This window comes from Dasypus novemcinctus, chromosome 22 (genome assembly GCF_030445035.2).
Source record: "Dasypus novemcinctus isolate mDasNov1 chromosome 22, mDasNov1.1.hap2, whole genome shotgun sequence".
Classification (NCBI taxonomy): domain Eukaryota; kingdom Metazoa; phylum Chordata; class Mammalia; order Cingulata; family Dasypodidae; genus Dasypus; species Dasypus novemcinctus.
In genome coordinates, this window is record NC_080694.1 from 1,930,735 (window position 1) to 1,950,886 (window position 20,152).

The window sequence follows — 20,152 nt, forward strand, 5'->3', positions numbered from 1 at the left end:
ACTTACCCTTGAAGGTCTCCTTGTGAAGACCCACAGGACATTCATAAAAACTTTGTGAATGAACAGGGGCAAATCCTGACAGATACCTCATAGATTAGTTACTGTTGAGTTGGTAAAATATTAAAGTGCCTGAGGAACATACATGCAGAAAGCTAAAAATTCAAATTACAAATATATTTTAAAGATACAGTACAAGCTAAATCATGTGGACATTCTGGAGTTAATCAACAAAGCAGTGTGATGCCTTCTATCACAGAGGAGCAAAGGGTAGAGCAAGATGGGAAATGGTGGTGACCATGGAATGGAGGTCAGATAGAGGAAGCTGCCTGTCCCATGCAGGGGGACCAGTGCTTCATGGGGGCATTCCTGCCTCTCCCTGCCCCACTGGCCCACCAAGACAGGGGTCAGCCAGTAAAGGAGGCAGGCGGAGGACAGCAAGGCTCATCGCTCTAAGTGGAGAAACACGGAAGCAGACCTGGAACAGGAGAAGATTTTAAACTTGATGAACTCCTGGAGGACAGGAGCTTATTAGATCTGTCTTCTTCATGCCTAAAATTTGGTATGCTTTCACTGAATAAAATGAAATTAGTAGACACTAAGGGTTTAAAAGATTGAGTCTTATAAGATTTTAAGAAAAGGCGCCGTATTGTATTATGTTAACAAATACTAGTACCTTGCACAGGAATATGGTCTGGGTTGAAGCTTGGGAAGATGTTCTAGAAAGAAAATAAAAATAAACAATTATTAATTCACTGCTATTGGAATTAAACTTATATCTGAGGGGTAAAAAACTGACTCCTGTTTTCTATTATTTAGAATATTCACAAATAATTTATGGTCTAGTTTTAAATCATACTTTAGAACACATATAAATTCACTGTGACTAAGTAACATATTATTGGGTATTGTTTCCCAATTCCTAAAATTAAAGCCAGACATATTATACTTCCTTACTCTGAAATCAGTACTTCTGCCCAAATGCTGGTTTCTAAACCCAGAGAATACTGAGAAAGGGGTCTGTGCAAGGGCTTCAGATCAAGGCTCCAGGCTTCTACACATATCTGCAGCTTTTTGGTGAAAGGTGTCCAGAGATTTCAGACCCTTAAGATTAAAGATCACTATTTTAAGGATTTTGAGAAATATTTAGGACTGAACATTTTTTCCTTTATATGTGTCATTAATAAAAAAGGACTGAACATTTTAAAACCAAATATCTAGAAAGTCAGTGGTTACAAAATACATAGGTTCTTTTAAAAGCTTGTTAAGGAATCAATATTATAATAAACTGTCCAAACTGACACACTTCAGAATTTTCAGTTCAATATTATATTTTTAAGTTATTTAAGCAAAAATGTGAAAAGACATTTCTAAAATGGCTTAGTTTTAATAAATACCACAATAAGGTTTCAGAGGGCTCAATTTCATATTAAACTTCAGATAAATAATTTAAATTTTTAAAGTTTTTTGCATAACTAGGTAATAAATGCTATTTTTATAATGCTAGAAAAGGTAACAGAACACACAAAAGGGACTGGAACACAGCCACGTGTGACTGGGCTTTACGAGGCCCCTTACAGCTTCTTTCCAGGGTTCTCACTGCTACTTGCCCCCACATTAGTGGTGTAAGGCTGAGCTGCAAAGGGTCAGAGTGCTGGTCCGAATGTTGGGAGCAGAAAAGCTGCCTCACCTGGCAGCACCTCCTAACCAGTGTGGGGAGGAGGAGGAAGGATGCAGACACAAGGCAGAGCAGGCAGGGCCTGACTTCAAAGGTGCATGCCCTGAGCTTTCCTGGGCATCGAGAAGGAGCTTGCAGGCCTAACAGTAAGAGGTATGATACACCTTTTGCTGTCACCAAGGACAGATGCAAATATTGAAGACCTTAATGCTTTACACTACAGGAAAAGAGAGATGACAAAATTACAAGCACTAGAAAGTAGTAAGGGTTTAAATACCTTCTGATGCCCTTACAGTCATTATCCCTGCCTAGAGGATACAGAGGCCATCTGGGGAAAATTTGGAATACTCTGTGATGGGCTCTCCAAGCCTCACTGCCTGGAAGACCCAAGTAAGTGGACTTCCAGGGGATGGCGTGAGCAGCCCTCTGAGCTGAGGAGCGCTCTGTCTCAACCTGCCTGGATGGGGCATGAACACATTCTGCACAAAGCACACACCACTGAGCGAACCTCTGTCAATTAAACCTGATTTCATTAACTTTGAAAAAGACTATTTAAATTTGGAGGGAAAGTTCATTTTCAGATAAAACTCGGCTAAATGACTCTATGAAATACAGTTTAACTTGCTAAGATGTTAAATTCTTAGAATGTTGAAAAAGAATAAAGACTGACCACTGATGGTAGAATAAGGACATATAGCTTGGAAGAGGGACTCTAACTTCTAGAAGGCAGTCCAGAGGTCACAGCACCCTGAAGACAATATATAAGATCTTTACTGATTATAATTTAATTTAGATGAGTTCTCACTATGGCTGTATAAAGTTCCAAAAGGTAATAAAAAGCAGCCATTTCTCTTTCTTAAAAAAGATTACCCACACATTAGTGCACTCAGAGACCAAGGCCACTTACCGAGCAGCAATGGAAGCGGTGGCCGACAAGATGAAAAGGCATGGAGGAGGTCCAGCAAGCCAAGGTGAGCATCCCTCACAAAGTGGTTATAATCAGCAGCCCCTTGCTTACTGCACAGCTCCTGGAGCCTTCGCCTGTCAGCACCATCACCTGTATAGTCCACAAGGGCTCGCAAAAATGCCTGTGGCCAGAAAGAAGGAAGCAGATTTAAACCACCACACCCCTGTGGTTAGGGCTATTACAATAGTCAGTTATTACCTGCCTGGGGGTATGGCAAACTGTCCAAGAAAAAGTGAGAGGCTCAAGGAGTGTTCTCAGGAAAAGAGAATCTAATTTACTACCTGCTTTAATTCCACCTACTAGGAAAATCCCACTTCTACTTCTGATTTTGCTCACTTGTCCAAGGTCCTAAAGCAAGGTCCTCGGTCACAAGTATGATCTTAAAATACCTGTCAGGTATATCAGAGCACACGTGCTCAAGGAGTCTCAAAAGTCAAGAGTCTGTTTCTGGACATACCTGTTTTTGTCTCAGCTGGTGATTTTGACTGACATTTTCCACAGGCATTTACAACAGGCCTGTGGCAGGTAAGGTTCTGGTCAAGAAGACATCTGCCCAAGGGCTCACAGCTGGAGTGGACACAGGCTATCAGGGGCTTCCAAATAAGGCGCGACTTCCAGAAAGCAAAGCTGAGCTTCAAGTTGGCCATAAGACACAAGGGCAGTAAGAATGTCTAAATGGATGGCACAGTTTCCCTGCCTAAAATACCAGAGACTAATAGATTGTGTGGATTCCTTAAAGAGTTGACGTCAGTGCTGCTGAATGGAGAATAAGCACTCAGGAAAATGCTGGAGAATGAATGCATGTTCCAAATTTCTGCATAGACTTTTGGTAAGATAGTAAAGGGTTTACCAATATCACCTTGTATCACAAAGTCTAAAGTCAATAAAATGTCCTACATTACAGGCTAAAATAGTGGCAACTATAAATCCTTTAAGATATATTTTACTTTTAGAACTACTGAAATTTTATAAAACTAAAAAATGTTACTGTCCTGTTCTGGAAAACAAGCTGACAAATATTTACTAAATTAATACAATTTTTAAGCAGCAATTCTCCTTCAAGGGATTTGCTTACAAAAATTCTTCAAACACAAGACTGTTCAACTAGACAGTTTTCTTTAATAATCGGAAACTGAAAATAAACCAATTGCTATGATTAAATCAACAATTAATTATGGTACATCCAAAACAGCCTTTAAAAATATTTCCAATATCTTTCCATGTTGTGTTATATAGAGCTCTTGATTTCCTTTTTAAGAAAAAAAAGACAAGTTACAGGACAACATCTGGAGTATGGGAGTCCATTATTTTCTTAGCAAAACAAAATTCAAGTGTTAACTCTGAAGTTTTGATTATAAAGGACTTTCATTTTCTGAGTTACACATTTCTGTATCTGGAATTTTTAACAGTGAGCATATTATTTTCATAGTTGGGGAAATATCTATGTGTCATAAAATCTTTAAAAAATGGTAGAATTGAACTAAAACTGAATTTATTGAATTTAATCAAGAAGCTCTCCGCACAGAGAATTCTGAGTAGTTAGGAACATTTTTTAAGCAGTTCCTTGTATAATACTGACATCTAGTGGATCTATCTCCAAATTCATCTAAGCATCAATACAGCCTACCAAAACCTTCAATTTCTCCTCAAAAAGTCTGGTTCAGCAATAATTATATATATTGCACAAATGGGATCTTAATAATTATAAGAGGTGGCAAGGACAGAGGGAAAAACAACAACCACGACCAAAAAAAAAAAAAAAAATACACCTAAGCCCCTAAGCCCCTATTAGCTTCCTGCCATGAATTAGAATGAGAAATATTTGCAATGCGTAGTTGGTTAACATAAGAAATTAGGTAGGGCCTTTTTCATCATGTTTAAAGTGTTATATCAAGTTAATGGCTAGTAAAATCAAATCCTATCTTAAAAATCCCATTTCAAAAGAAAATGTAAAAATTTCATTGTAAACACAATATAAAAATATCTGACTGTGACAATTATAAAGATACCATACACTCTTGGGAACTAATTTTGCAAACATGTTGTAAAGAATACATTTTTTAAGCCCCCAAAGGGCAAATAAATACCAAACCTCCTTAATAAATCTTACATAGAGTTAAGCATATTTTTTAACTGTTACCTGAAGAAGAAAGAAAAATACCTTTTTAGGAATTGCTCGTATTTCAAGGCACCAGGTAAGGATGAATTGAAGAGAACTCCTCTCAGGTATATGCTGGGGTAAGGCTGCTCCTTTTCAATTAAAGACAGAAAAGAAGTTCATGACAACGAAAATAAAGAATAAAATGGTGTGATTCCAAAAATACAACCAACCATACCATTTTACATTAGAATGCTATTGAAGTGCAATTAAGATTTGCGGCACTGCTTATTCAGCCAAAGCATTTCCCCCAAATGAAAACAACCCAAGAGGCAACCTTACAAAAAGATATTACGAATTCAACAGATCTATTACATGAGCAATTCTTACCAAATCCAGTTATACCACTGAAAAGAAAGGAGACGTCTAAAACTATGGAACAAAGCCTATCGATGGTAATAGCCCATTAAAACTGGTAATGCACAACTCTAAAAAGTAAACTTAGAACTGAATGAATTCAAGTTCATTCTAGGCAAATAGCTAATGTAAATTTGTTTTAAAAAATAAACTTTTAATTATGAAAAATTCCATTAATGCTGTATACTAAGTAAGTGCTGACAAGTATGCTGAGAATGAGTCATAATAGGAATACAACTAAAAAAAAGTTCTAGGCTCTTGCTTCCTAAAGACCACAGGTTAGTTTAACTTTTAATGCCCAGTGTCCAATAAGTAGGAAGCCCATTATCATCTCATGTCGTATAATTAACACAAAAGCTAAAACACGGGAGAGCCTGGGAGGGCCTGGCCCACCAATGCTGGTGGAAGGGCAGGCACCTTGCGCTGCAGCGCACACAGCCAAGTGGACTTTCAGGAGAAGCTCGCAGGGTTCGTGCTCGCAGGGTGTGCTCTCGCAGTCAGCTCCAGCCCACTGGCTCAGTAAGTCATGTCCTCAGGGCTGTAGCACCTTTCTTCCTCGAGTCTTCCTTGATTTGCAAGAAGACGTAGTATTCTTTTTTGTCTGTGAGGTGCAGTCTCTCCAGCAGGTTCTGCACCTAAGAATCACTGTTAGGACAGATCACATCGAAGGCATCTCCAGGCTGATAGGAAAAATCTGTTTTCTAGAGAGGAACCACAGTCAAAGAAAAAAAATTTCTCAGGAATTAAAGTTTACATTGTTTTATTACATAAACATGTTAACACATGGACTTAGGAATAAAATAATTCTACCCACAATAACAACAAACAAATAACCCCAACTAACCAAATGAACATATTTTCATTAGAAGCTATTTTTAAAGAGAAATTCCAAAGTTATCTAATGTTTTGCTTTATAAAATTGTGTATTGGAGAGAATAGAAATTAAGACCTTCCTCATCTTCCACAGAATAAGGTACATTAGCAAGTAGCAGTTTGAAAAATCCATGCAAAATTCTGCTCATATAAACCCAAACACAAAAAATATGACCAAAGGAACTAATTAAGGGTATCAGCATGGCTCTCGATTTACTTTTCTTTACTTTGCTTCTTCCCTTTAATGGGCAAGAGGGATGGACACTATTTTTCCCTTCATGAGCATAAAATGCTGCACTTGCAGCAAACATGGGCTGAAGAAGGAGCTGCCCCTGCAGCAAGTCTGTGTTTGAGGCCCAGGGACCCAGGAAGGAGGCAGTCTCAGCAAGGGGTCAACTCCAGCCACTTTTATGTCAAAACTGCCAAATGTCAGAACAGAATATAAAATGTCATCATTTTTATAGTACAAAGTTATAACATGGCTTATTGAAAAGGTGAAAACAAACCAAAAAAATGGAGCTACTCACTAGAACACATGCAAAACCACCTAGCTGTGACACCTGTTATATTTCCTTTTCCTATAAGGAAGTTGAACTAAATCCGATGGAGACTTGATGTGCTCTTCTCTGAAAAGCACAATCCCTTGACCTCTGAGGACCTACCACTGACCATGAGAAGTGGTGCTCAGAGATGTATTCACCAAATGCAATGAATGTCTCATGATGATGGAGGAGATTGTTGTTATGCGGGGAGGAGTGGGGTGAGGAGGGGGTGGGGTATATGGGGACCTCATTTTTTTAATGTAATATTAAAAAAATAAAGACAAAAAAAAGAAAATAAAATCATCTAAAACAAAAACAACAACAACAACAACAATGGCTTTAACTAAATGACTGAAGATGCACTCAAGCACTGAAATTTCAGGATCACTCACCAGATTCTGGACCAGAGAGAGGTCCATGGATTCAGGGGGGAGGGGGAGTGGCATGGAAGGAAGGGATGGAGTTCACAGGTGTAGTGTGTGAGTCCCCAAAAGTATATGCAAATGGTTTTATATAATATTGTAGCATTTTCCTGGGAGAAGGTCATAATTTTTTCCCTGACCTTAAAGGAATCTGAGAACCACAGCCCTGAGAAATTAACCTTTACATGATGGTCTATCTCAGCTCTATTTCTTTTTTTTTTTTTTTTTTCTATTTTTTTTTTTATTGACTTTGTAATAATATTACATCAAAAATATATATGTGAGGTCCCATTCAACCCCGCTACCCCACCCCCCCTCTCCCCCCCCAACAACACTCGTTCCCATCATCATGACACATCCATTGGATTTGGTAAGTACATCTTTGGGCACCTCCGCACCTCATAGTCAATGGTCCACATCATGGCCCATACTCTCCTCCATTCCATCCAGTGGGCCCTGTGAGGATTTACAATGTCTGGTGATTGCCTCTGAAGCACCATCCAGGGCAGCTCCATGTCCCAAAGACACCTCCACCTCTCATCTCTTCCTGCCTTTCCCCATACCCATCGTCCACCATGTCCACTTTTCTCAATCCAATACCACCTCTTCTATGTGGACATTGGATTGGTTGTGTCCATTGCACCTCTATGTCAAGAGGAGGCTCAAATTCCACATGGATGCTGGATGCAATCCTCCCATTTTCAGTTGTAATCACTCTAGGCTCCATGGTGTGGTGATTGTCCTTCTTCAACTCCATCTTAGCTGAGTGTGGTAAGTCCAATAAATCAGATTGTAGGTGCTGGAGTCTGTTGAGGCTCAGGACCTGGCTATCACATTGTCAGTCCAGAGATTCAAATCCCCTAAATATATCTTAAATCCCAACGTTAACTGCAGTCTGAGGAGATTTCAAAAGGAAACAAATAGTCCTAAGTGCTTCAAGATGGTATATGCCAGCTCTGAATATCATTAATGTTATTTAAAAAAATCTTTGTCCATTTCTTCTTAAAATACAAGGAAACATACTCTAGAGACATAGCCATTAAAAATGAATTAAACAGAATGCCAAAACGATTTTGAAAATGGAAACAAAGTTGGAAGAGTCCCATTACCTGATTTTAAGCCTTGTTTTCCAGAGTAAACAAGACAATAATGTTTTGGCAATGTGAGGTGGACTGAATTCTGGATCCCAATGGGACATGTTTTTGGTCTTGGTCGGCATTCTGGTGATGTGGACCCTTAGTGAGTGGTCTCTTCCATGTTTCTTAAGTTAAGCAGGGTCCTAACTCAATCAGGTTGAGTTCCAAGCAGGATTAACTGGGATCCTTTCTAAGCAGAGCTAAAGTGAGGAGAAAAAAGCCAAGGAAGAAGCTGCAAGTCGACAGAACCTGGAAGAGAAAGGAGCAGATGCCGCCGTGTGCACTGCTATAGGAAAGAAACGCCAAGGAACCCCCGGACTGCTTGGGCAGGAAGAACCAAGCGTGGAGGAAGCCAGGCCTCCAGCCACTGAAACTGTGAGCCAATGAATTCCTGCTGTTAAGCCAACCCACTGCATGGCACTTTTTTAGCAGCTGGGAAACGGAAACACAAAAGAATAGTCACCAATGGAACAGAACAGAGAGTTCAGCAATAGACCAATATATGTGACTGATTTTTGACAAAGTTGCAAAGTTAATTCGACAGAAAAAAGATAGTCTTTACAACAAATGGTACTGAGGATACATATCAAACAATATAAAGCCTGACACTCACAACTTATGCAAGAATTAACTGAGACTGAATCACAGATACAAACATAAAACCTAAAATAATCAAGCTTCTGAGGGAAAAAAAGTAGAAAAGCTTTGTGACCTTTGGTTAGCAAAGATTTCTTAGATACAACAATAAATGGACTAAAAAAGAAAAACATTGATAAAATGGATTGAAAATTTAAAACTTCTGCTCTTCCAAAGACACTGTTAAGAGAATGGAAAGACCAGTCACGGACTAGGTGACTTATATGCCCTCTGAGTGTATCTTTTCAATAGAACACTCAAAGTGTTCCTTAAATAGTTCAGACTTCAAAAATCTTTTAACTCCATTACCTACTAATAGCTCAAGCCTATTTAATGAATTTACCATGGGGAAAAAAAACTCTTAACAGACTCTCTCCCCCAACTCAGCATTGTCAGGTCACTTGGACACTCTACCCCTCCACCATACGCTATCCTGAGACTTGCAGGTGGGGGAGGTGCTCCCCAAGAGTCAGCCATGTCAGTTCTCAACCCAGATAAAAATGCCAGTAGTATCTATGGCTGTAATTACCTTGCATAATTAAAGTTTACAAACTAATAACCCACAGTTGTGGCTATAAAAAAAATAGAACTTCTTTATTTGAATGTTTCAGGGAGATAATAAAAAAATTAGATAAGAAATGCTATCACAGTATGTTTATGCAAAATAGTTCTAATATACTAGGATGCTGGGCTCAAATTGCTTCTCATGTCTTTAAGACTTTCTTCATTAGTAAAAGAAAGCAGAAAGCCCTATATTAAAAGAGTGGCTGCACTGATTTATTTAAGCATGTTAAAAGGATGTTCAGGGTAGGAATTAAATATTATTCAATTTGATGTTCAAAAATTTACAGTCATTTATTTATGAATAGGAAAGTACTCTTTGAGGAAAAAAAATATGGACAAAAGTGGGTCTCTCAGTTATCACCCACCTACAAAATGAATGATCTCCAAAGTGGGGCATCCCATGACACCAAAAATCATTCTGGAAAAGAATCTACTGTAAATAGGTTCATTAAGTTTAGCTGCTGAAATAAATTTGCTAATAGTCCACAATTCACTCTGCACCATTCACATCTATAATGAGAAACCAAGAGGTTAATTCTCTAAAATAACAGAGATGCTGCTCTTAGCCATTTCCTTCTTCAAAAACAAAGTAATATAATAATATAAACACTTCTGTAATGCATAGATGGGTAAAGTTTTTCCGCAAAAGCAGCCGTGGACAATGTGTAAGTGAATGAGTGTAGCGCAATGTTCCAATAAAACTTTATTTATACAATCAGGTGGCAGGTCTGCAGGCTATAGTTTGTTGATCCCTGTTTGTTAACAAAATTAACACCCACGTAAATCAACATTACCCAATATAAATCAGAAAGCCACACTGCTTACCTGGCTAAGAGACTCTTGCAGATGTACCTGTAAATATTCTGGTGGTAAAGCAGGAATATTTAAAGAAGCCTGTGAAAGTGGGGGTACTGAATGGGTAAGTGAGGACTCAAAGTCATCAATGAAAGCATTCGACTGACTGTTGTTGGCTGCACTGTGTTCCAAAACCTCAGAATCCTTTCTTCCTGAATCACCTAATCTCAGATGTTCAATTTGTGATTCAAGGTGTAAAAATTCTGGTTCAGTAGAGTCTGTCCTCAAAGAGGCTTTAGATGCCATTGTGAGAGTTCCACTCATGTCCTCTTTTCCTCTACTTGACATAAAATGCTTTGTGAGGGCAGCCCGAAGTCCATCAATCCATGGCTCAACCACGAGCTCTAACCTGTATTGTTACATAAAGAAAAAAAAAAACCTAAGTTATCTATCATAAATCTACACCAGTGGAATGGCAGAAACTGTCCATTTGTTAAAAATGAAGACTATTCAAAATGCAAAAAATACCTACATGAACAACTAAGTTTTAAAAAAGGTAGAAAATATGTGTTCATTAGTATTGCAGCTATAAAAAATTATGTACAAGTATAAAAATCAGAAAAAGAAATGAAGATATTTTCATAATAGGGTAATAGGAATATGATTTCCTCTTAATTTCCTAAAATAGATTGATAATCTTCAAAGAACTTTGTTTTTAAGAAATCATCATTGTAAAGAGGCATGCCACATAGTGATGTGGCTAACAGAACTCAATCAAAATCCAAGTCTACTCTAAACCTCACAGGTGATAATTACATCAAGTGCATCATCTTTTTCTGCCTAGCCAACTTACTAGCCTTCTCTTCCCTACGGATCAGGGTTTCTTAACAAGGAGTCTGTGAGCTTGAATTGAAATCCAAAAAAAAAACTTTATTCTTGTAGGGGCTGTTGGTATAAGTGTGATATATTTATAAATTAATACACAGTACAGTAGGGATTTGGTAAGGGGTCTATGGTTTTCACCTGACTGGCAAAGGAGTCCACGGAACAGAAAAGGTTGAGAATCCCTGTATAGAATAAACCATGACTAAGTAATCATTCCAAGTCTTTTAACAAAACAAACAATTCAAACTTCTGTCAGTTCTGAACAATTTATTTAGTAAAATTTCTAGAGAGGCTGACCACCATGTGGGGGGCAGGGAGAAGAGTCATCTTTTAGGAAAGTTAAATTAATCATGTTAAGTACATTACAAAAAAAGAGAAACCTCAAACAATAACATCCCCCATATTACCTAAACAGAGAAACTATGAGTAGAGTGAATGAAAAAGATAGACTAAGCTGGGATCTTGGAAATGACATTGTCATCATTTTAAATCAAAACTCAAAGAAAGTATCAAAATCCAATTCATAAACCTAAATGGCACATTTTAGACCTTTGTCTTATTATGACTCAGGATAGAATTTCATTGAACTCATCAGTAGTGCAATACAGTACACAGTTCTAAATTTGGTTATACACCACATCCATCCCTGAGCAGTCTTTGAAAAGGCAAGTTTATAAAATTATGGGTCCAACGGTGACAGATACATTTAAAATTTCATTCTCACAACTCAGAAACAGTAATATGGTAACGATATTGACAACTTTAATATTCACTACAGGGCAGGCACTGTTTTAAGAGGATAATGTTTATTCATTCATTTAATTTGCCAAGAGCCTTACATAGTGTGTACTATTTTATCTATATCACAGGAGGAAAAACCAAAGCACAGGACATTTAATAATAATTTGACCAAGGTGTCAGTCAGGAAGTGGGAGATCAACTGAGTCCACACACATGTGGGGGCATGTTAAGCAAGAATGACTTCTTGAAAATATTAATAAAACATTTAATGTCAATGACCTTCTTACAAAAAATAAATACTATAAAGGGACAAAACTAATAGAGTACAGCTTGGAAATGTGGCAGAGCTTTGTCACAATCAGAAAAATATATATAGTAAGAATGTGGGGAAAAAAACACAGCATCCAGCTATAGAAAATAATATAAGAAGTGGACATTAGGCATGAGTTAAGTGAAAACATAACAAGAATCTCTGACACACAAAAAATAAAGTGGTAATATGCAGAAAAGCAAGACAATAGCAAATCTGTCATTCGTAAATACATCTCTTGTGAGTGAAAATTCATTTAATACATGCATCTAGTAAGAAAAAACAAAAAGAAAAATGAACAGGAGGATGTGAGTGCTTTCGGCTAGCTAAACGGTTAAAGGCCAGGTGCAAGTGAGTCAGAGGGCAGCACCTGTAAGATCTTTGAATAAACATGTTAAGAGGACCTGAGAGGGAGCTCTCAGGCTGAAGTTTTTACAACTTTACAAGTGTAAAAACAAGATCAAATAGAAATCATGAAAACAGAAACTGAGGCGGCAAACGGACACTGAGATGGCGAGAGGCAGAGCACCAAGGAGGGCCTCTGAGGCGATGCCCACTGATCTGTGCTCTCTCAGAGAGGGCGGCTCTGTTCCCCCTGTCCCTCCCCGGGGTGCACAGCAGAGGGGACAACATGCACACTCCTAAGTTTCCTAAGTAATTTACATAAACATCCCAAAGAAAATGCTAAATGTAGCAAATTCACGCTTCAAAATAAAGGCAACCATATTGAGGCATTTTCTCTAGTTCCTCCCATTAGCAGATACTGAAGGAGAGACATCTAAAAAGAAAAGCAGAGAAAGGGGTGAATCAAGCTCTGACTGACCTTCTTGAATCCAAAAGCTTAAAAAAAAAAATTAAACTCATTAACTCCCATGCTGTGCAAATAAGCACTTATTACAAAAAGAGGTCCTTATGAGGCACACTGTTCTCACCCCACACAGTCATCTGCATATCCAGAGTCACAGAAACGCTGGGCTCCAAGCTCTTTAAGTCGTCTGTCAATTATCTTTCCCTCATTACAGAAATACATGTATTCTGAATCGCCCAGACCTAAAAGAGCCCAAATAAATTCTTAGTGCACAATAAACTTTAAATTTAAAGCAGATACAAAGAACAAATAAAATAGCTAAAGAAAATACAAAGACCAGATAAATAAAATATCTAAAATAATATCCTATGCCCTTATTGAAGGAGCAAGAAATAATGTATAGTTTCTCATTTTAATTTTTTCTTGAGTAATAGTAAGTATGCAGACATGTTCCTTCTACTTTGCAACATAAAAATAGGCAAACTGAAATAGAACAAATACTTTTTGACAACTGTTTAAAAAAATTTCACATTTTCCTAAGTCTTAAAGGATTAGGTAGGTTTTGAAAAAACATGGTACCTGTATTTCTGACTTTTCTGAATTAGAGCAGGGGTCTGCAAACTATAGCCTGTGGGGCAAATCCTACCTCGACCTACTGTGTAAATAAAGTTTTACTGTAACACAGCCAAGTCAATATATTTATGTACTATTCATGGTTGCCTTCAAGCTCCAATGGTAGTTACATAGTGGTGATAGAGACCACATGGCAAGCAATGCCCAGAGTATTTATAATCTGTTAGCCCTTTACAGACAGAATTTGCTGACCCCTGATCTAGAACACCTAGGTGTGACTGCAGTATAAACAATCAGCTGCTACAAATGTTTCTGTATTAAAGTAAATTAAGAATGGTTTCTACATTTCATGGCAAGAAAATAGACTAAGTTATTGTTACACTTGGTAGAAATTTTAAAATTAAAAGCTTAAACTTCTCAGTTGCTTAACTATCTCCATGTTCTTTCACATGAAGAAAGGGTAAAGAAGTGGTGGGCCCACCTATGGGCCTTGGATTGGATTGACTAGAACAGGTGAACAGGCTGCAATTTTCTGTCTTTAATAAGTTTTTTGAGGAATTTTCAAGCAATATATGTTCCCTCTTGAAAATTGGAAACACAAGAATATAAACATGAAATTATAATAAACCTACTACCTAAATATAGGGGCTGTTAAAATTCTGGTGTTACATTTTGATGGTGCCTGATCTTAACATACACACAAGTGTTATTTTATAACCTATTTATTTCAGTTAATATTTTCATATAACTCTTTTCCCATTATTAAGGTTTGAGTAAAACAATTTAAATGCTATAAAATATTCTTTTAACTATGTTTAGACGTGACTGTTCTTGGTCAGGGTCACAAAACTCAAAATTCTGATGAACTGTTTATTACAGCAAAATCTACCCTTGCTAGATCTCCTAGGATGTGAGGGGATCCTCAAAGGTGAAGAGTACAGACCTCAAGCCAGGAATATGGGACCTGAATCCTCCCCATGGGGTCCCACCTGACTGTGCTTATCCTGCTGATCCTTTGATATTTTTAAGCAATACTGCACAGCTTGATCTAGGATGCACATTAAAATCACCTGGGTGCACTTAAAAACAATTGATTCTGGGCACTACCTGAGAATACTTAAGTCAATCACTGCACGTGGGCCCAGGAAATGGAATTTACTAAAAACTCCCAGATGAACCCAATGTTCAGCCAGGATTGCAAACCAGGCTCCTACACTACAGGAATGGTTCTTAGACAAAGGAACCTAGCAGAGTCATCTAGGAGCTTTTCACCAAGACACAGCATTCAGGCTTACTCTTTTAGGGACTTGACATTAGGTGTCAGAAGGTGGCATTCAGCCATTAATATTTTGAAAGTGATCCAAGGTTGAAATTGATGAGCACCCTTGGTTAAGAATGCTACTCAAGGACTTCCACAGAGGCGGGCTGAAGATTGGGGGAGCATTCACACAAGATGCATGTATTTCCATATTCTGTTTTATATTCAAATATTCATATTAAAACAAAAAAGTCAAAACCCATGCAACTCTATTTCATGGTTCTGAAAGATGCTTTCAGACACCAGAGTTAAAGCTAGTAATAATACAGTAAAGCAAGAGCAGGAAATGTTACCCAATAATCCATATCGCAGGTGAGCAAAGAAATCAGCTGGCAGTGTCTTGTCCTGTAATTCTTTAACAAACTTGCTGGCTGTGTCTGGTGGGTCTCCAGTGCCCGTGGTGGAAACAACGATAAGAGGGGAGCCGTTTCGGTTTTCAAATTATACTACAAAACAAGAACAGCGTTTCAGGGATCTAATGCCAGACGTATTTTTGACTTACCATGCCAACAAGGCAATATGCTCAGCAGTAGACCGAAGTGACCAGCAGGGCAGGGACCAGGGAAAACAGTGTGGTCCTGCACTCCCTGCTCAAATGAGCCGTCCAATGAAACAAAGGGCATTGGTTCTCTTGATGCTCACCATGAAGTCAGGGGAATTTAACATTTCCCTCTCTCCTTGCGCCTTACCAGAGAAGCAGAGGTGGACCCCACCACAGTGTCCATCTAATGCGTTCATTCCAGTTCAGGAAAGTCAGAGGGAAATGAAGCTGCTATCACTGTGTCCCGGGCCAAATGTGAACATGAGCTCTAATTTGCAAGGCCACTGACAGGGCCATCGAAGCACCTGCCTGCCGAACAGTTTTGAAACCAGAGATAACCAGGGAAACCTACCACCAAGCATGGTTTTAGGAAGGGGAGAAACAACCACTGAACAAGCACACAAGACATATAAACCCAAGAGAAGCGAAGATGATAGCCCTATGCATTGTGGTGAGCTGTCGAGAAGATGCTGCCTGGGTGGGAAGTCTACCACGTGGGAAGTCTACCACGTGGGAAGTCTACAGTTCAAACCCCGGGCCTCCTTGACCCGTGTGGAGCTGGCCCACGTGCATTGCTGATGCATGCAAGGAGTGCCGCACCACACAGGGGTGTACCCGCACAGGGGAGCCCCACTCGCAAGGAGTGTGTCCTGTAAGGAGAGCCGCCCAGTGCGAAAGAAAGTGCAGCCTGCCCAGGAACGGCGCTGCACACACGGAGAGCTGACATAACGAAAAGAAAAAAGAAATACAGATTCCCGTGCCGCTGACAAACAGAAGTGGACAGAGAACAGACAACTGGGACCGGGGAGGGGGGGAGGGGAGAGAAATAAATAAATAAATCTTTAAAAAATAAAAAAATAAAATAAAACAAAGCATAGGGATTTTGTTAAAGTGGGGGTAGTAGATATGGGGAGATGGAAGTTCAGAAACAAAGAGCACAGAAACCCAGATGCCCAGAATTAAAATGGCAGGATAACAAGGGAGGAACAAATGAGATATTCTGGTGAAGAAAGGAAGCAAGGAAAACCCAGTTCTGGAATCTTCAGCAAAACATATAACCAAAATAAAACCAGTTATCTGAACTGCAAATGGCATAAGGCAGAGAAGTAAATGGAGCACTTCAAAGCTGTTAAGCTAGAAGTGTTATTCCGTAGTCACCAGGAAACCTAGCTATCAAGAATGCCTCCACATTCCCAGACAGGAAAAATCAGGAATGGCAAACTGAGATCACCAGTGTTTTCACACCTTACATATCAAGTTTCTTCATTTTAATCCTATCCTCAATTTACGTATTTCAAATAGAAGACAGCACTGTCTCTATTTATAACACCTCAAGAATACCACTTAATTTGGCTCCAAGGAATCCATTTTATTTTCATGCTGACGTAACGGCTAACTTTTGACTAGATGGCATCATGTTTACAGGACATTACAACAAGTTGTGTGTTGCATGCTACAGAGTTTGTGTAACTTCACCTTGAAAAGGACCAACACAGAGCAGAAAGCAGAGAGCTATGAGCTGACACTGAGATCGTGTGACATTACTGGAGAGACCTTGCCACCCTGGTCTTAGTTATACAGCAGTGGACCTAGTCGGGGAGGTCAACCCCAAGGGGCCGGGCCGGGCCAGGGCTAGTGTTCCATCATGATGATTTTGTGTTTGTTAGTAGTAATGGCCTCAGATTATGTTTCATCATGTGGCTCCTGCAGTGTCCCCCCTTCTGTGTGAGTGACTACATCTGGAAACAGCTTGCAATGCAGTACAAAGCAGCTAGGCAGGCTCCTTCTATGAGCTGGGCTTGTACCTCACCTATGCTGTTAACAGTCTAGCCTCTTGAACTGAAGACGTGGAAAAGGCTAGAGGAGGTTGTAAACTTGACTGTGAGTGAGAAGTTAGTACTGGCAGTACAGTTTTTAAAGTATTGAACCGAGCTGCTACTTATGGTATAAAAGTCCCTGCCCGCTGCTAGAGCCTACGTTGTCTGAAACAACGTAATCCAGAGGGCTAAAAAGAATTAAAGGAGAACAGAGAATTGAGACAGGCCCTATATTCCTTCAGAGAGGAACTTCTGCAGAAGCTGGACATAAAATACAAGTAGTCTCTGGCCTTAAGAAACTGAATCTTCTCCAGATCCTTATACTTCTACTTTAAATTCTATTTCAAAGATTTCAGGTGGCCCTTTCCTGGTGGAACTCTAAAAGGAATGGCAAGGTGCTTTGGAGGAAACATAAATGGGATTCATGAGGTAAAAATTGCACATACACACTCACATTTTTTTTCCAGAGCTTTTACAACACATCTCATTTTTTGTCAGACACCCAATGAGATAAAGAAGCATACATTACTACTTTCACTTATAATTGAGAAAAATGAGAAATAATTACTTGTTTTAGTTTTAGAGAATGCATAGACTAATCCAAATGTACATTTATACAAAATAAAGAGCTGATAGAAATCTTACAGTACAGTTAATTAAATAAAATTCTGGCTATTAAAAAACATGGTTGCATTTAGTGTCCTACTTTGTTGTTTAACAAACATCACTTAGTAATCAAAATACTTCAAAGCACACAACACAGTAAAAGTCATTGGAATAAGGGCTCTTACCTTATCTGATTCACTAACACAGTGAAGCTCTGCAGAAAATCCATGTTTGATGGCTTGCTCACCTATTTCTTCTGCTATGGCTTTTGCCTGTCCCTTCTGTGTAGCACACAGTAACAAAAACCTCCTCATCCTGTCAAGGTACGTGAGATAGCTGGAACAGCTGAAGAAAAGGTTTTCATTTTTATGAAGTAATAACAATGCACAGGTATTTTCTTACCTCATAATCTTTAATAAAGGCAGCAATGATATTTACACAGTATGAAATAATCTCCACATTTGCTTTTTAGCATTAATATTCTAAATGAGTCTAAAAAAGAAAGAATTCATCAAACTAGAGAGACTACAAGAATTAAACTCTAATGCTGTGGTTGAGAAATCAGATCCTGGGGTCAGACCACTTGGGTTTGAATCCACAGTCTGTTATTCACAACTGTACCTCTGGGCAAGCTACTTAACTGATCTGTGCCTCAGCTCCTTCATCCTTAAAATGGGAATAGTACCTACCTGATAAATCACAGCACTTGAAACCATGCTAGAGACATTGTAGTGCTCACGAAAGCTTAGGTATCTTTTTGTTTGCTTTTTTAAAAAAAGATTTAAAAAATATGAAAGTTAAAATTCCATTAAAATTATAGGATTATTGGCCCCTATGTAAGGCTAGTACTAAACACAGTAAGTTAATTGAAGCAATACAATTAATTTCACACCAAATATATATATATATATACACATATAAAATACATGAAAACACTTCCAATCCATTCAAACCTTTTACTAAATCATTTATGTTTTCCCCTTAAGAAATGACTTTTTTCCATACCCGTCCACTGTGTCTAACCTGGAGAAGTCTCAATTTATAGGAAAAGATTTAAGGAGAAACCCAAACCAAAATCTTGGCTGCTGAGGAGTCAACAACAGAGCTTTACGCTTCTCGGAAGTGCAAAATTACAACTAAGGACAAATTAAGCTACCAGGAAATCAAAAGATAAAATAATCGTGTAACACATGAAAAAGCGAAATCACAGAATATACTTACGGACCACAACAGCCTCTCGCCTACGGCAGACTCAGTTAAACAAATGACTAGATAAGTTATAACAATAATCTGGTCTCACTACACATTTGGGGTTTACCTGGCAGTGTTAAGCGCAGTGCTAGAAACGCCAGGGCTTCCTGTCGTAACTAGCAATCTGCCTCTTGCTAGGAGTCCCGGTTACTCTAGGCGCCTTAGAGGATAACCCCCACAACCAATTTACAAAGCAGGTGCCGTGACTCCCGCGTGTGTCAGGAGGCCCCACGCACCGCAGGCCCACGGGAAAGGAGACGCGGGGAGCGGGATTCGCCCCGGCGAGGCTCCCAGAGAGCGGACCCCGCACGGCCTGGGACTCGGCCCTCCTTCCCCACAGCCCTGGGATGGCCTCAGTGAGCCCGAAACGCGCGCGGCCTCCACAGCGCTCAGCTCGGCAGTGGGAGGGACGCCAGGCGGCACCGGCAGGGGAGCAGGCGCGTGCGCAGCCCGCCCGGACCCCGGACCACCGACCCGAGGCGGCGCGCGGCGCAGGCCGGGAACGCCGTCGAGGGTCTCACCTGCGTCAAGTCCTCGCGCACAAGAGACCCTCACCGGAGCAGACCCCAGCCGGGGACGCCCCAGGAGCGCGCGGAGAGGCGCGCATGCTCGGCGTCCTGACCAATAGGGAGGTAGGAGCGGTGGCCAATAGGAAACACGGCCTGGAGGCGAGGCCAATCACGGCGCGGCGGAGGTGGGGCGATGTTGGTCCACCTCCCCGCCCCGCTCCCGGCCCCGGCTGGGGGCTGCGCCGCCTGGGGGATTCCTGGTAGCCAGCGCGAATGCTCGGGGCGCCGGGATGGGGGGCGGCCCGCGGGGTTTGGGGTTATTTCTTGCCTAGGAGGGACTTGGCAACCGGGGTCCCCTTCCTCTCTGTTCTTCAGATTCCCCCGAGTCCCCAGGGGAGCGTTAGGAGGTCGCCTCTTCCTCTTCTTTGACATTTTGCGCTTTTCTTTATTCTTCCATTGGCCAAGCTAGAGCATTTTCCTTCCAAAATCTTAACCAAATCCCAGATCCGAGGGAAAACCAACACTTTAGGGCCCTTTAACCCTTTCTCTGACCTGTCTGTCGAGTCTTGTCGAGTAAATTTATTTGTAACCAAACGCAATTCCTTCCTTCAACCAGCATGTAGGTACTTGGTCGTGGTTAAGAGCAAGACTGAGTTTGAATCTCATCA

At 40.0% G+C, this 20,152-nt stretch overlaps 1 protein-coding gene across 1 annotated transcript; it reads right to left on the reverse strand.

Annotated features, from left to right (window-relative positions):
• Positions 1-673: 673 nt before the first annotated feature.
• On the reverse strand, positions 674-19,587 carry LOC101442305 (methionine synthase reductase-like). Its single transcript, XM_071210935.1, is given in 9 exon segments — positions 674-716; positions 2,583-2,763; positions 4,804-4,892; positions 10,156-10,534; positions 12,994-13,111; positions 15,054-15,176; positions 15,179-15,206; positions 17,910-18,069; positions 19,497-19,587. Coding segments are annotated over 7 exon segments (972 nt in total). The 5' UTR covers positions 18,039-18,069; positions 19,497-19,587; the 3' UTR covers positions 674-716; positions 2,583-2,657.
• Between the last annotated feature and the right edge of the window lie 565 nt (positions 19,588-20,152).